Source organism: Manacus vitellinus, unplaced genomic scaffold (assembly GCF_001715985.3).
Source record: "Manacus vitellinus isolate BGI_N305 unplaced genomic scaffold, ASM171598v3 scaffold_18_pilon, whole genome shotgun sequence".
Lineage (NCBI taxonomy): Eukaryota > Metazoa > Chordata > Aves > Passeriformes > Pipridae > Manacus > Manacus vitellinus.
The window spans coordinates 14,044,758-14,062,020 of record NW_021939324.1 but is presented as its reverse complement, the minus strand read 5'-3'; the positions used below and the strand labels follow the sequence as shown (position 1 = coordinate 14,062,020).

Below are 17,263 nucleotides of genomic sequence, written 5' to 3'. Positions count from 1 at the left end.
TTGATAGTCTCTCCTCCATGGTGTCGATAGAAATTGTGTAGAGGTATGTTACTGTTCTAGGCTCCAGCCTGGAGACTCTGGCATTTTAGATGAGCTTGAACTGCCCTCAGGGTTCTTCTTCTATGCCGCCTGCTTCCTGCTGGTGTAACTCATGTGCTTGGCTGGGTTGTGCAGCTTCCTGTTATTGTGTTTGTCCGTCTGCAGTTCTTTTCCAGGAGTGAAAATACAGAAAGTATATAAACCTTGACTGCACTGAGAGGGTGTGAATGTGCAGATGTGTCTTCACTGTTGCTTGTTATGTGTCTCAATTGAATGTAATGAAATACCAGTTTAGTATATTGTAATACTGTATTTTACTGTAATTTACTGTACCAGATCAAATTTACTGTAATAGATCAAATACTCATAAGGAACACTCAATTCAGCTACTTGAATGAAAGCTTAAACTATTTTGGGTTGCTTAAGTAGAAAAACTAATTTTCTACTTGTAGATCAGATGTTAAGTGTAATGGGCAAACGCTTTTAAGGAGGGAAAACACTGGCTCTAATTTATGTTGGTTTTTTTTTCAGGGACTAATCCACTTCAGTCCCTTCCTTTTTAATCCATTTTTGTTACGTTCTGTCTCTCCTATATAATTCCTTGTAATAAATTTGTTTTCATTTAGGAACAGCTGCACAACTGGTGAGTAGTAGGTTCACAGTTGCACAGTCATAAATTCAGCAGTTTTGTGTCCTATATTTCTAAATTTTCAATTTTACATAGATGTCTTCAGAAATAATGGACTTGAAATTTAGTGGAAACTAGTTAGGTTTTCCTTGCTAGAAATGCTTCTCTGCCTTGGTTACAGAGGAGTTTTGGGAGCGGGAAAAGGTTGAGACTGATCATACCTAATTCTCAAGGAAATCTGGCAGGGAGCAGTGCTGTTATTTTAGGCTCTGTTGTCCACAGCTGCTCTCTGCAGAAAATCACCAGAGATTGCCTCTGAAGGTGCATCCTTTTCACTGATGTGAAAAGGAGTTGTTTGCCAGATATGAGTCTCACCATCTGTAGCGATGGAGCATGAAAGGAAACCAGTGCTGTCACAGCTGTTTGTGCAAGCAGGGAGTTGGAGCGGTTGGAAGCCACTCTTTCTAGTGGAGATATCCTCTAAAATCCAGCTTGGCAACATAGGGATTAGACTAACAAGGAACTGAGAAATTCATTATGCAATTGTGAGGGAAATGCCTTTCTTTTGCAGTTAGTATCTTTTGTATTTAAATGTTCACACCGGGAAACAGATCCTTTCATGTACACATGTGGTTCATATGTCTGTTAAAATCATTAGAGAATACATTAGAAGACTTAGTTGAGCTATATTAGGTGAGTCTGCACCCATGGAACAAAATGGTGTTTCATGGAGATCATGTTAGTGAGTCATAGGGCTCCCCTGGAAATGTTGTCTTAGCTGCTACTTTATTGCTGTAGGAGCTCCCTAGTACTGTGCAGCTCCTAAGAGGGGGTGGTGGTGTACTAATCATTTATGTTGCTCACAGTATGTGCAAAGTAATCTCCATTTGTTCCTCTCTACTTCTTTCCTTAGCTAATGAGATAAGAATAAAGAATTAATTATCTTTCTCAAATCCATACACTAGTAAAGATATGAAATCAAACTGTTTATTGCTTCCCCTGGTGAATATAGAAAAGCAGAAATTATGTTGTTTTTCTTTTAATCTCTAAAAAAGTATGTTTTCCCATACAGATTCTTTTTTTCCTTTCTGAGGGAGATGCATAGGAGACATGGGGTCCATTTCATTTAAGCACCACTAAAATTTCATCATGACATATGTTTTAAGCTGATGATAAAGCTTTATCTACAGTATTTATCTGTGTAATTGAAAGAAAAATTGTGAATTTTTACAGAAAACCTCAGAATAATAAAAAAGTTGAATACAGAGCTAAGCATATTAGAAATTATAAACAGAATGAGAAAAAATGGATACTTTTTCCCAGAACAGATGTGGTCTGGTTTTTCCTTTGCAAAGCTTTTATCCTTTTATCTGAAAAGGTAAAATAAAAGGTTTGAGATTATTCAGGTAGACGCTGCCCGAAATGCTAAATTTTATTTTCATTATAGGCAAGGTGCATTATATTAACAGGCAGCATAAAATATCCTTTCTGTAATTAAAAAAATAATGTATTCATTGTATCTTTGAAACTGGGTTCTGGAGTGTTTTAGATCCTGATTGTGGGCCATTTATTTTTGCTGCATACCAAATGAGGTTTTGTCCTAATTACTTAGGAAGACTAGGTAGATATAAAACCAGTTATAACTTGATGATGATGTTTGTTTCATTGATGATCTCAATTATATGCAATTCAAGGGGGAAACTGCTTAAACGGTGCCATCCTTAAGGTATAAGATTTTAGTATGGACAGTATTAACTGCTCTGTTTTGAAATTTCATCTAAAAACAGTGTCTCTGTCTTTTCTGTAATCTACTCATATGACTTTTTAATGCATTTCTTGAAACAAGCAGGCTAATTTTAGTCTCTTTAAAAAGGTACTACACTGAGTTGCTTGGCTTGCTTTGTCATCTATGAAAATAAGGCCTGATGCATTTTATATTGCCACTGAACTTTAACTGAGGTTTGTTTTTTTAAGCATTAGTCTTTGCTATCTTTATTTTTCACCAGCATGTATCTTGTATTCTAAAAATAGTTCCATTGTTTAATGGTTCCATACCAGGTAAACATTTCAGTGAATCTTTGGTAGAAAGAAAATGCATGCCCCATTTAAAGGAAAAAAAGAAGGAAGGGGAGAAAAGAGAAGGTGTTATCTTTACTTATAGCTGCAGGCAAGTTACCTCATTTTGAAAGGTCTTGTACATTCTTTAGCTTTGTTTTCCTCAAAAAAGAAAAATTCTCATGAATCTTTACTAAAATAAGAAGTAAAGTATAATTTCTCATGTATGCCATTTCTTTACTTTCCAAGTAAAGAAATCAGTGATTTCGTTATGTACTTTCAAGGCCAGTTATCAGTGTTTTGGGTCTTCAACCACTATACTCTATTTCTTCTGGAACTTTTCATAGATCCTTGGAAACACAGTTTACTGAAATGGGCTTCCCTGTGTGCTCCTTCTGCCAATCTGCAAGCATGGAAAAAACTCATGGAGTTAATGACCACTATGCCTACAGTATTTATTTACACGTTGGATAATTAAAGTAACCTCCCTTGAATATGTTGACCATAATTAGCCCTGCAGCTGATCAAAAGGCTATGCCTTCATTGAGTTAAAAACCTTTTTTTTCTTCTCCCAGTATAAAATTTTCTTGGCAGCTAGGGATTCTTCATCAAGTTGGTTGAAGAAGGATTGAGAGTAGCCCTGCAGAGAAGGACTTGGGGGTAAAGGTTGATGAAAAACTCAACATGAGCAGGAAGGGTGTGGTCGCAGCACAGAAAGCCAACAAAATCCTGGCCTGCATCAAAAGCTGTGTGGCCAGCAGGTCAAGGGAGGTGATTCTCCCTCTACTCTGATCTCATGAGACCCCACCCAACCATAGGAAGGATATGGAACTGTTGGAGCAAGTCCAGAGCAGGGCCATGAAGTTGGTAAGAAAACTGGAGCAGCTTTACTACGAAGACGGGCTGAGAAAGTTGGGGCTGTTCAGCCTGGAGAAGAGAAGGTTGCATGGACACCTCATAGCAACCTTTCAGTATCTGAAGGAGGCCTACAGGGAAACCAGAGAGGGACTCTTATTAGGAACTGTACTAATAGAACAAAGGAGAATGGTTTCAAACTGAGAGTAGGTTTAGATTAGATGTTAGGAAGAAATTCTTTACTGTGAGGGTGGGGAGACACTGGCACAGGTTGCTCAGAGCAGTTGTGGATGCCCCATCCCTGGAATTGTTCAAGACCAGGTTGGATGGGGCTTTGAGCAACTTCGTCTAGTGGAAGGTGAGTTGGAACTAGATGATCTTTAAGGTCCCTTCCAACCCAAACCATTCTATGATTCACGAAGCTTGGAAGGAAGAAGTAATAGAGGTAGTGTACAGCAACCTGTATTATAACTTAAATAGTGTGTATGAACAGGGCATAGTTTACTTTTCCAGGGTGCAAAGTGTTCACAGTTGTCTTCAGTTGAATGCCCTTTGTCCTCTATTGTCATAAATCTGACGATAGCTGTTACCCTTTTCATGTTGGAAAATGTTAATCACATTAATGGCATTTTCCTAGAGATGCATTTCAAACAACAGGATGAGGCAGAAGAGTTTTAATGGGAGGTGTGTAGGTAGGAAGGAACCTTTTACTCTGTGAGGAAATCTGCTTTGTCTCTGAGGGCTCGTTATGCAGGCTGCTGAGTAGGCAGCGTTCACTTTTTCAGTAGTGCTGTGAGGTGGGTAGGCTGTTTGTTTGCTGTTTGCTTGCTGTCTGCAGAACATCACAGAGAATTCTCACGTGTAGTGCTTTGCTGTTCTGAATGTGATGAGGAAGCTTTTGGGCAAGGAAGAAAGTATCTTTTTAAAATACATAGCTGACAATCAAATAATGAAAATTGTGTCAGTTTTCATTTTGTGGAATTCAGGAGTTTCAAGTTTGATCATACAAAATACAGTTCAGATCCTGGCATTTGGCAGTAGCTGAATAAAAAAAAGTGAACAAAAATAATTCATTGGAAACAAAATGATCATGAGTTGAATCGTAATTTTATCAAAACAAATATAAAAGAGATATTTTCTGTACTTAGTATTCTAACTTGATAAACTTTTTTTCAAAGCATCTGTTGCTGTATAAACTCAGTTATATATGTAAAATTTTGTTGTATGTCTGATAAGAAGTTTTTCAAATGCAGTAACTAATGTACTAGGGGCTACAGTTTATCTGTGTCTTCAGTTTTCATCCCAAATAAGAAAAGGAAATGAAAAAATATTAAGAAATAGATTCATCTGTGATCAGCTACAATCAAACTACAATACATGAACTTAGTATTCAGTGCTCGTAAGTAAATGGAATGTGTCTGCTTCTGCTTATTGGGCGGTGGCAGCAGCAGCATCTTTTGGGGATAATTAAGCCTGAAATTGCAAATAGGAAGCAATAAAGTGCTTCAGTCAATGGCAGTCCCAGGAAGAGAGTTATAGTTTACCATAACCAGTTAGGCCCTTTCTCTTTTTTTGTTGTATGTAGGTGTAAGTTTTTCAGTTTTCCCAGGATGAACATCTTTTCACTTGCAATGTTTCTCAACTCCTTCACAGAGTAGGAATCCAAGCACCAAGATCCCACAATCCCAGATCTCTGACATTAGATCCACAGTAGCAGTAAATTGAGCAGAAGCAGAAGTTGGCTACTTTCCATTAATTAGGAGTTGGTGGCACCTGCTTTATCCATCCTGGGAAGATCATGTTTTGATGCCCCTACCCTACAGACACATCAATTCTCAAGGCAGGGGCAAGTGCAGACGTGTTTAGTGTAATTTTGGGCATTATGGGAGTATCTAATCTGGCCTTCAGGTCATGCTGGGTAAAGGTGCTCAAGTGCTGAGTAATATCTACCAGCCCTTTGCAGTTGTCTTAAATATTCTGGTATTTCAAATGGCAGGAAGCACCCATGTTTGGGCAGAGAAATCCTACCACACCTTTCTCTACAGTCAGGGAAGTGACATTCGCACAGAACTGGGTGCAGGGATTTTACACTCTTTCTGGGGAGTCAGCTGCCTAGTAGGGTGAAGAAACACACGTAAGTAAGGGAATATACCATTTTTACAAGCTGCCACTGCTCAAGGATTTGTGTGTAGGTTTATGCATTGAATAGTGATGCCAGAAATGGTGTTGGGAGTAGAAGCCAGTACTCCTGATCTTCCTGATAGCAGGGGCATGCCCTTCTCACTCAATTCTTGACTCCTGTGCTAATGTGTATTTTCTTTTATTAATTTACAATTATTTCTAAGTTTTCAACAGTGGCACATCAGGTTTTATTATATTTAAGAGTAATGTTTCTTACATATTTTGAAGCCGTTTTGTAATTATAAAAATACTGAATTAATTGTGTGATAGCATGCTCAGCTAAACAGTAAGCAGGGAAAATACCTCTTGGTAAATGTGTTTTACAGTTGAGCAAATTTCACGTGTAGTTCCTTTAGCTAAGTCATTTTCCTGTTCTTTTCCAATGTTATCCAAGATAAATTTTGATCTTTTACAGTGTTATCCAAGATAAATTTTGTGGTATCATCAACATTTCAGTGGAAGGACTACATGATGTTATGACTGAAGATTCTGAAACAGGAACATACAAAGAGTAAGTGGAAAATCTAATTTTTTTAACAGTGGCAGTACTGTTTTATATGAAGTGTTTTGATTTGAAAAAATCTGTAGGCAGTTAAGACATGCTTGTAATAGTTCTATTTTCTCAAGAGTGAGTGTTTTAGTAAGACAGGAAATTTTTGGTCTTGAGAGAAGATAATTGCAGTGGGGGAAGGAGGGCTTAAAATGACGGTATAATTTCGTATTGTTCACTAAGTTATCTAATAAATGATGTCTTAAAATGTTCATATGCTTAGATTTGCTTTTTGCTTACTTGACTGTTATATCTAAAATTGCAATACAACAAGTTTGTGTGTTGATAGGATGGTAGCTCAGAGTTTCTTTGAGTGTGACATCAGCCTCATATGAGTGTACCTAGTATGCAGTACTTCACAGCTTAGAGAACTTGAAAACCTATCCCACCAAGAGAGTTCTCTCCCTTTAGTTGTTCCACTTAACACATGGCTGCTACAGGACATCTCTCAAAAGATAGTTTCCAGAGCTGGGAGCAAGGGTTTGCTTGGCAGGAAGGTGGGTGTTGGGGGTGCCTAGAGTGCACTTCAACCCAGCACCACTCATTCATCTCCTAATGACTCCCAGGTTACCTATGGTAGGAAATCAAAACTAAAAAAATAAAAAAAGCCAGTGAATAGTAAGATATTTTTTGGACTGAGATCTTAATGTTGTTTTTTCTCTGTAATGATTACAGAGTTTTAGATTGATTGAGAGTTGTAAGACATTAAAAGAGGTGCTCTGCAGGATGTTCTTACAGATACTGTATGCTAATAACAGTATTTACTGGATGCTCTGATGCTAAGAATCAGAACATTTTCTAACGCTCAGATAATTACCAGGTCATAGAACAGACTGAATCTGAACTAACTAATTGATTGCTTAAGGGGGTGTTGGTTGGCGCTGAACCCAGGTGCCACAGAGCAGCCAGATGCAATCTATTAAGTTTTTCTCTGCATAACACAGGTGGTATGTACACAAGTGTGCATGAGACTGGTCCACACTCATGCCGAGCCTGAACTGTGCCCAAGAATTGCTTGCTAAAGTACTTCCCACTGAACTCAGTACAGATGAAACTCCAAAGTCTGGCAATGTGTTTTGTTTATTGTTGGAGACAATATTACAGAGTCCCTTGTATTTCTAAACATATTGCTTTGCCAGCACTTGTTGAAAAGAGTTCTGTCGCTGGGTATCTGTCGAAGGGGTCCCGGTCCAAGGGGGGAAGAAGACGCACAACACACACGAGGATGGTGAGACAAAGGGATGTCTGCCTGCTCAGAGCAGCAGGCAGCCTTTTACTAGATTTTCCTACCTCTACTTTCTCACACACATAACACAAACATCTTTCTACAAAAATACTAAGGAATGTGCACCTGCACACAGCTCAAGGCTGTGTCCATGGGGATTATCTGGTTGGCTTCACTGCTCCCATGAAAGACGGCCTAACACTCCACAATACTCCAAAGTCCTCAGACTTCAGCTGTGGGGCTGTGACTTCCCCCCACATCGTGCTGTCCAACTCTCAGGGCCACTTCCATGGGAATATGCAGCCACCTCCACCTTTCTCAGGGGAATGGTCTTACTCCCCTCAATGCCTCCAGCTCTTCCGCTTCCAGGGGCCCAGGGGTTCCATGGGCCTGCCATCTCCCCCCACAGAGTTCTCATAGAGAAATAAATAAAACCATGTCCTAATTAATTTTGTATTTTAAGCCTGAAGGCTTGTAGAACTTGTCACTACTCTTCTAAACTCTGGGCATTTTTTTTACTTTATAAAATCTAGCTGCACTGAACCAAGGACATACTTATATTGACAGGTACTGAATGAGCTGTTTGAAAGATTCTGACACTTGTGTATTGTATTTTGACATCATCTGAAAGTCAAGTGATAGCACACATCTGAAATTGTGTGCGCTGTTGTGGCTCTCCAGGTTAAAGAAGCATGATTTAAGCCAGAACTGGTTCAGAAAAAAAAGTGTACTCCACTGATTATCATATTAGCCAATTACTGTAGTGCAGAAAGTAAAACAATGTGCATGTTTAGCATAGGGAAAATCAAGGCCAAAGCAATACAAAACTGCATCCACTAGAGGATGAAGAGGAAAATTTTCCACAGGGAAATTGTGCAGATTAAGTGACAGTGGTGGTTTAAACATCTTAACCTGGCCAGGAATTCTGAAGAAACTGTTGTAGTTAGAGCAATAAGATTTTGGAAGAGATAAAGATCTCGCCACTTTTTAGATTGAATTTTATTTGGGTTATGAAAAAGTTTACACAGTGCCCTGGCTTACAATACAGAGTTTTCCTAGCACTCATGTTTTGCATTGTAGTGATAATTGTAAGAAAGCTTTACAGACCTCAGATTATCTGGGAAGAGGAGCATTCCATTGCTCTAGTCTTGTCTCACCAACGCTCACATTTTCCCCGATTTTATCATCATCTCTTCTTTTATTCTCCCTCTTCTTGTGTTTTGAATTACTCTTTGTGGTACCTAAAATTTATCAAGGTCTGAAAAAGCTAATTGAATTTTGTATGTTTTGGCAGTTGCAATTTTTGTCTCCTTCTTCTTTAATAAACTGAGTTGAAAGAGGCCATATGTAAGCAGAGGAGACATGCAATTTGCTGTATTATTTTGAAATAACTAATTCCTTTATTAGAAATGGCTTCTGTGTTAGCATCACTCTCTACAACTACTTGAAAGGAGGTTGTAGCCAGGTGGGGGTTGTTCTCTTTTCCCAGGCAACTATCAGCAAGACAAGAGGGCATGGTCTCAAGTTGTGCCAGGGGAGGCTTAGGTTAGATATTAGAAGGAATTTCTTTACAGAGAGGGTGATCAGACATTGGAATGGGCTGCCCAGGGAAGCAGTGGATTCTCCATCCCTGGAGGTTTTTAAGAAGAGACTGGATGTGGCACTTGGTGCCATGGTCTAGGCAGCCTCAGTGGTAGTGGATCAAGGGTTGGACTTGATGATCTCGGAGGTCCCTTCCAACCCAGCTGATTCTATGATTCTGTGATTTGACCCTGCTTGCCATGCTGTTTAGCAAGTGTTTCATACAGCTCTAAACACGTGTTAATAGAAAACTAAATATATAAACATAATAAATATGAATATTTTTATATAAAATCATATAAGAATCACATAAAATCACATTTTTTCATTTTAGTAACTTTAAAATACATTATTAATCCTAGCTGAAGGGGCATTTTACCTGCTAGTGAAATGTAGCAATTAAAAACACACAGTAGTGCAGGATTGAAAGTGAGCAATAATGTGCATCTGTCTTGGTGCTTTGTAGTGTGTGAATTCTGTGTCCTTCATGTATTAAAACATCCCTAATACACAGTGGCAAGTTGTCACCTGAGTGGGTTTTTAAATCCTTTTGGTTTTTAAGGCAGATTTTCTGGGAAAAAATTTGGTAAAATGGTGGAATATTTGTGAATTTTTTCAGTGTGGAGCATGTGAAGAGAATGGAAGACATGCTTGTTATAGGATAACTTTCATCAATGTCTTTGTAAAAGAGCATTCAAACTATTTTAAGAGACAGAAAAACCTCTGACATTTAAACTATTTTTTTCTCCATATTTTCTGGTTCTACACTTACTACAAAAATCATAGTTAAAATAAGGTGGTTGCTTTTGTATATTGCTAGTTGAGCATGAAGCAAAACAAAAAGTAAATTTAAAGCCTTTGCTTTACCTACCTAGAAACAGTAAATGCCTGCAGAAGCTAGTTCATTTCTGTTCAGTGTCTTCTAGATTTTAGTGTAGAACCAATAACAGTGCCCTTATTAGTTTTCAGGTCTTCATATTAAAGATCTCACTGAAAACCATGAATGCTATGAGAAATCTTTGCTAGCTTTGTATATGTGCCACTTTGACTTTCATGCTGATAGGATAGAGTGCTTGTATAGCACTTCCTTGAAAAGAATGGAAAATTCTGGTTAGGAGCAGTAGGTTTTTCTGTATTAATTCTTTTTCAAAACCATGTAGTTTGTTTTCTATATACAGAAATGCATTTTAGAACCACATCTTAAGCTAAAATGTGGAAAATAGCTGAGATTGTTACATGGATTGAGGTAACAGAGAACATGCATTCAGGCTTCATCAGATTCACTGTTTTCAGAAAAAATTACTTGTTAACAGATCATCTGACTTTCAGCAAATTCATATCTATTTTGTGTTTTTAGAAGAGCTTTAAAGTAATTTTTAATGGTAATGCATGTTAAAACTGCTCTTACTCCCTTCTTAGCTGCATGTTAATGTCTCATTTTGAAGAGCCCAAAGCTACAGATGATGAGGAACCTCCTACAGAACAAGACAAAAGGAAAAAAATGGTAAGTTTTCAATTTTTTTATTCAGTTATAGACCTGATTATGTGCTTCACTAAATTCTTTTTGGCTTTCTTTGGTTCATCTGTTGTTCTTGGAAAATTCATCTCTTGAATCAAAAGAGGATACTTTGATGACAACCCTTGCAGCCACAACACTTATGCTTCTGCTTTCCTTTTGCATCTTGGAGACTGTTGTCAAAATAAACATTGTTCACAAAATCTGGACATTACAATACTCAGACAATATAAAAAGAATTTATTGAAAAAAAAAAGAACTAAACCTTACTGAAATGTCATGGCAGGCGGAATTTCTCATATTTAATACAATTCATGTGCTTGCATAGAACCTTTTTCTAGTGTAAAGAACTCTTACTCAAAAGACATAGTTTCTTAGTAAGCTTTTCTTTTAAATACTAGTATATAAGGAATATATTTACAAAAGCAATATAATATATTCCTTAAAAAAATTACACAAAACCAAGCAAACTCTAGTTGTTATGAATGTCTGTAATAAATTCTTTCTGAATCCCAACTGTAGCTCAGTATATGGCTTTGCAGATGGTGCAGAAATTGAGACTTGACACTTGGCTATTTATTTCAAAATTTATACAGGTCATTTGGGTAGGTCACTAGTAGCAGAAGTGTCAAATAATAATCATGGCTTTGAAAGCACAGCTAGCATTTGATTTGAAAAACTAGATTTAAAACAAAATATTAGCAGCTTGTATCTGGGCTTAGAGATTAAATCTCATAAAACAGGAATCATGAAAGATGAATGGGATTCTCCCCTTCAAAATAATAATGTTTTTCAACTTTAAGGCCATTAATATGAGGAAAAGAGATCAACTTGCATGGTTCATGCTAAATATCACTTTCTGATGTTTGCACAGGATCTAGATACTTTGATCTATCTCTTTGTCCTGCCCTTGGTACCTTGCTTTATTATTACACATAGTTAATATATTACTAGAAAGTTTTTGCTGGAACAGTACTTCATAAGTTTATAATAATTTTATGTGATTGACATTTCCAAATACTGCTATGTTTTTGTCTCATTGCAAACATATTGAGGAACATGTAAATAGGTAGAGAGTGATTCGTGTCCTTACATCACACATGATGTGTTGGCCTAAGGTGACTTATTTTTACATGCCCTTAATGTATGTTTTTAAGTACTTCGGTATCATTGTTAAAATAAGGGAGTTAAACTTTTTCAACACCCTGTTTGAAACTATGGACAGGAAAAATGAAGTAAAGTATCCTCCCATAAAGATCTATCTTATTTGAACTTGAAGAATTTGTGCAGATTCATGTTTCAGATGATGCTTATATGTAAGCACAGAAGGCTTGGGAGGTTTTTTTTGCTTTACCTTCATATCGGAAGAAACTAGATGAATTGTGCTTTTACATCTTCAGGAAAATAAATAAATTATTTATAATGTAATAAGTTAAATGGTCAAGTTTTATGTGATAACATGGTTTACTAAAGTAATACTTTTTACTCCATTGTTTGGAGTATAATTTCTCCTTAGACATTTAATCTACAAATTACCAACAGATTTAATGTGAGTCTCCTGACTGACATCTCCTAAAAACTTGGATAGTAAAGAATACATTCCCTTCTTAAATTATTTTCTAGTCTTTCCTAGAGCATCACAGTTACGAGATAGTAACCATCATCACAAATATGTATGATTTTTGCCCAGCATTCTGGTTGCCTCTTTAGTATTAAAGTATTCATACTTAAACTGAAGAGAATCTCTCAAATTCTGGAAATCTTTTCAACAATTAATTCATATATCACCAACACACTTTTTAAAGTTTTATTAGACTTTCATTACCTGTTCTTCCATGTTAATGCCATTCCATTTACTTGTGTTATCACTTGTGGTAATTGGATCACTGTTCCAGTACAAAGTAGTGTATAACTGCTTGTTGGAAATGGTGTGATTTTTGACTGTAGTTTTGTCTAAAGATGTTGAGGAACGAGATCCACTTAACAAATACCTGTTCAAACAACTGTTAATTCCGCAGAATGCTGTTTGATGCTGGCAAGCAGAGCTTGGAGAGATGGGATATGGTTTTTCTGTAAAACCTCAGAACTGTTTGTCTGCTTCAGACCTCTGTTTACAAGCACTGAGGTGGAAGATTAATTTCTTCAGTACAGCCCCAAGGTGGTCACCCACATCCAGTTTCAAGATCAATTTGTAAAGTAACTAGGTCCAAAAACTAGTCAAACTCAGGTTTTCATTGTGCAGAATAAAGCACATTTCAGTAATGTGTAGCTACTGGCCAAACTTCTGTTTCCTATCTGTAGCTGTTTTGACTAAGAAGCTGTGGGAATTTACTAGGATTTTTTTTAAACTGGAAAACAGATATGTTTTGCTCTTATCAGAATCAGGCACATTTGAATTAAAAAAAAAGCACACATGTAGGAACTCAGCATACATACTTATGTTGACACGTATAGTCCCTGACCAACTATGCTTAATATTTTTCCAAACTTATGCTTTTGTTTGCTTATTCAGTGAAGACGGCAGTTGGCAGTCTAATATTGTTGACAAACTCATTATATCAAACTATTTCATTTATTTTGTTAGCTCTGAATACAAGTTCAAGAAAAGTAGAATGAAAGAAAATCGAGTTAATTGTTGTTGCAGGAAACTCTTTAATTTATTTGATATACTTTTGATGTGACTATCTGAATGAAAACAAATTAATGTATTAACTCCTTAATTAAGTCTGAAGACTCTTAAGTCCCATTTGGCTTACAGATGCTAGATGATGCTTCTAGGAGCAAACATTAATCATACTACCGAAGTCCCTACTGGCTTAGAGTGCTGCTGCTTTAAATGGTGGGGGATGGATTTATGTTTGTTGCAGTAAACTAAGCAGGATTTTTGCATTGGACTTTCATGGCCAGATTTTGGTATCAGGGGGACCACGTTTATGTGCAGTTTCTCAGTTGTCCTGGAAAAGAGATGTTGATAAATACGCAGCAGAAGTGTTTTGGTCATGTTTCTTTTCATGGGAAGGCTACATACAAAGTTGACTAAGTTCTCTGAAGTTTTATGGAAAAGAAAATGTGGAATTATAATATTTATTTGAATAGCATATTCCTGAACTCCCAACACTGTGCAGGTCTGGCAGCTCCATTAGGAATAAAAGATATTAACTTTGAATTATGTAATGTATTAAGTTTAGTCATCTTCTTCACTTAGATTGTTTTTTCAAGATTAATTACTTTTCCATATTATTGCTGAGATGATTCAGAGTATTGTTTGGAAACCCATCATCACCAGCCATGAGGCGTCCTGGGGAGTTGGGACATCTAAGAAATACTAGAGAGCATCTCTATAATAAGAGATGCTACAGAAAACTCAGACTTGACATTCCAGCAAATTTCGCAAATAAGCAAGAATTCAACCCCTTTGTTTTCAAAACAATACAGCACTTTTGTTCAGACTTTGAAGATCACCACTGGGGTGCTAGAAGAGCATTACACACATACTTGCATTCTAGTAGCTTTTTAAAATTGGAAAAAAATTTGGACTTGAGGTTCATTAGTGAACATTGACATATGAGAAGGCAGAAGTTTACTTACTGTTGACTTAAGTCTGGAGTTTTTTTCTTTTCATTCTTTTTTTTTTTTTTTAAGATATCTGGAGAATAAACTTTGTAATATGAAATTGCTGACTAAATCAATTTTTCTTAGCAGAAGAGAAAGAAAACTCAAAGTTGATATTTTAAGGCAATTTGTTCTGGCTTCCTATTCTGAGTACTTTAAGTTAAACAAGAATTTATGGTAGGGTTGTGCAAGTCATACAGTTAACTAAATGCATAGATTAATCGGTTTGTAGGTTAAGAGGTTGTAAAAGAAAGGCTTTTTGGCCTCACTTCCAAGGCAACTTTGTCATTCATTTAGTTGCTGCTGTGTCAGGCTTACAAGGATGAGAACACTTGTATATGGCAATTTTAATACCTGTTTTTCTGTGCAAAATTCCCTGGAGTTATTTTATACATGACTATTCAGAGCTATGAACTTACTGAAACTAACTAATTATAAATGCATTATATGTCCCAAATTGCAATTGTTGGTGAACAAATGCAAATTGTTCAGAAACTGGTAGATTCTTTGCTTGGTAAGACAGTCTTTTTTTTTCCCTGTAGACTGTGTTAGTGCTATTACAACAAGGATGTCCCTAACATTGTCAAATCTTGATTAGAGTAGCTGTGATTTAGAAATTTCATTAGAAAAGTCTTTTATATTTTAGAGATTCAAATTACATTTACTGAAAAAAACCCTACAGAATACTAAACTATTACTACAATTACTTCCCTTTTCAAAATACTGTAATGTTAAGAATAGGTAATAAAATGATCATATCTTACCTTTGAAATGTGAAATAGCTGTATAGTACAAAATGGTGAAGGATTGAAGGCTGAAAAACCAATATTAGGAATACTGAGGGAATGTTTAAGAGACTTAAAATATCAAAGGTGCAGTGACCATAATAAGAAAGAAGAACTTGTAAGCAGTGATAGAAGAGGCCAAAAACCAGCCTGCTTTTTTACTGGAGTTGTTTGTAAGAAATAAACTTCTCTTTTGTAGTAATTACAGTGGTTTTGGAAGTTTTAATCTGTTTTATATTTATGTGGCCGCTTCACTCAGTATCTTCCCATTTTAGGTGTAATGTTAAGTAAGTAATGTTATGGTTTAATTTCTTCTACTCCATATTAACACTCAAATATTTATTTTTTTTTAATCATGCCAAAAGAGCTGTTGTGCAATATGCCTTATTTCTTTAGAAATAACACTGTAGCAAGGTATTAGAGGCTCATAAGTCTCCTATTTCAGTGGACTTTGAGATCTGGCATTATATTTTGTTTCCTGACCTTCCAGCACAAACAATAGTGTTGTTTGGTTTTGACACTTGAGATGAACAGATCATAGGTCTGCATTAATTAGCCATTGATTTTAACATCCTACTTCTTTTGGATGTATCAAGCTCCAGGTGTCCCCATCTCCCACCCCCTGGTGGACTGAGGGACAAATGCTGCCACACATCCTGCTGACACTGAAAGTAACAATACATCCTCTGTCAATATAACCCCTTATTTTACCTTTTTGCTTTCATTAAGAGGCAGTTCACATGTGGAAAAGAGTGACAAATACTCTGTCCCTCTCTGCCCAAAAGAAAATTGTATAATCTGACGAGGACTGATGAGGTTTATAGGGTACTACCACTGAAGTGTGTCTATTCTTTATGTATATGGACAGTTTATTTTAACTGTTGTTAAACTAGTCTAAACTAGTTTGAGTTCTTCTGTGTTCTGTTTTCTTACTAGTAAAATAAAACTGACTGTAGTTCATGCCATCACAAAAGTGCTTGTTGTGGTAATATCTGATGTGATTTTTAGGAGTTACAGAAAACTCATTCAGTAACTAATAAAGCAACTTTGAATTGTTTTATCTTATAGAAGCATGAAATCTTAGAGCAAAGTATAAGACTCTCATGATTTGACACTGCTTCAAATAGTTTTAAACTGATGTTTGCCTTGATAATAATTAATTTGATCATTTTTCAGAAGTTTTTTGTTTCTCAGTTAAGTACAAAGAAAAATAAAAAGCAGATTTCTTTCCTGAGCTGAAGTTATTACAGAAATTAGTAAGTCACAGAATAATTTTTAATGCATTATTATGTATTTTTCTCTTACATGTTTTCCACAGCTTGCACTGAAGGACCCTGTACACACTGTGTCATTGCAGCAGTTCATCTATGAGAAGCTAAAGGCACAGCAGGAATTAGTGGGAGAACAAGGTTTTCAGGCCCTTATGGAAACTGTGGATACAGAAATAGTTGCCCAGCTACAAGAATTTTTACAAGGCTTCTAAACAAGCAGGAAAAAAGATTTTGTATGTCCAATTTTTCTTTCAAAAAAAAAAACAAAACAGAACTTCCATCTTGTATGGAAGAGCCTAATGGAAGGTGAAAATGACTTGTGTTAAAAAATAAAAATAAGTTTCTGCTGTTGCTATTAAACCATGCTCCTTTGTTATTCTTTTTAATAATATACTAAGGGTTTTATCATTAAACTAACATTTCTATGACTCCTAACATGGTCCATGCTGTCCTAGGTAGTACCTTTTTTTTTTGGTACCATTACTGACCTTTTTGTTCACAAAGCTATGTCATAAAGGCAGAGATCTGCAGGAACTTACTAATGTGTATTAATGGGAAGAGTCTCTTAATTCAGCACTATAATTCAGTATCAGGAGCTGCTTCTTTTCATATTGTATACCTATAACTTTCTCCCCTTTCTGTTAGTCTTTCTTGACTGTATGTTCAACCATACAAGCAGAAGGAGTTACGAAAACAGTAAGACTGAGCAGAAATATTCCTTTTTGAGAGAAAGATAATTCCCATTTGAATTGTCTCAGAGAAAAAGAAACTTAGATTGTATTTGATGAGTTGCTAGAGAACATCAGTGTATATTGCTCTCTGAAGATGTGGCTTTTCATTTTTGTTACCAAATACTTTATTTTTCTTAAGAAAAAATTTCTTCAGTTCCTTCTATTTCAGTTCTAGCTATCATAACACAGAGAAGCTCACCATAGGTAGATGAATAATTAATTCCAATTAATTTG

General features: G+C 36.3%; 1 protein-coding gene across 1 annotated transcript in view; it reads left to right on the top strand.

Moving 5' to 3' along the window:
• IPO11 (importin 11) overlaps positions 1 to 16,595 on the top strand; it is an 81,045-nt gene extending 64,450 nt beyond the window's left edge. Inside the window, exons 30-32 of the mRNA XM_018070444.2 lie at positions 6,174 to 6,269; positions 10,534 to 10,618; positions 16,346 to 16,595. Coding sequence (XP_017925933.1) covers positions 6,174 to 6,269; positions 10,534 to 10,618; positions 16,346 to 16,510 — 346 coding nt within the window. The 3' untranslated portion in view covers positions 16,511 to 16,595. The remainder of the gene's footprint in view (positions 1 to 6,173; positions 6,270 to 10,533; positions 10,619 to 16,345) is intronic.
• The last annotated feature ends 668 nt before the right edge of the window (positions 16,596 to 17,263 follow it).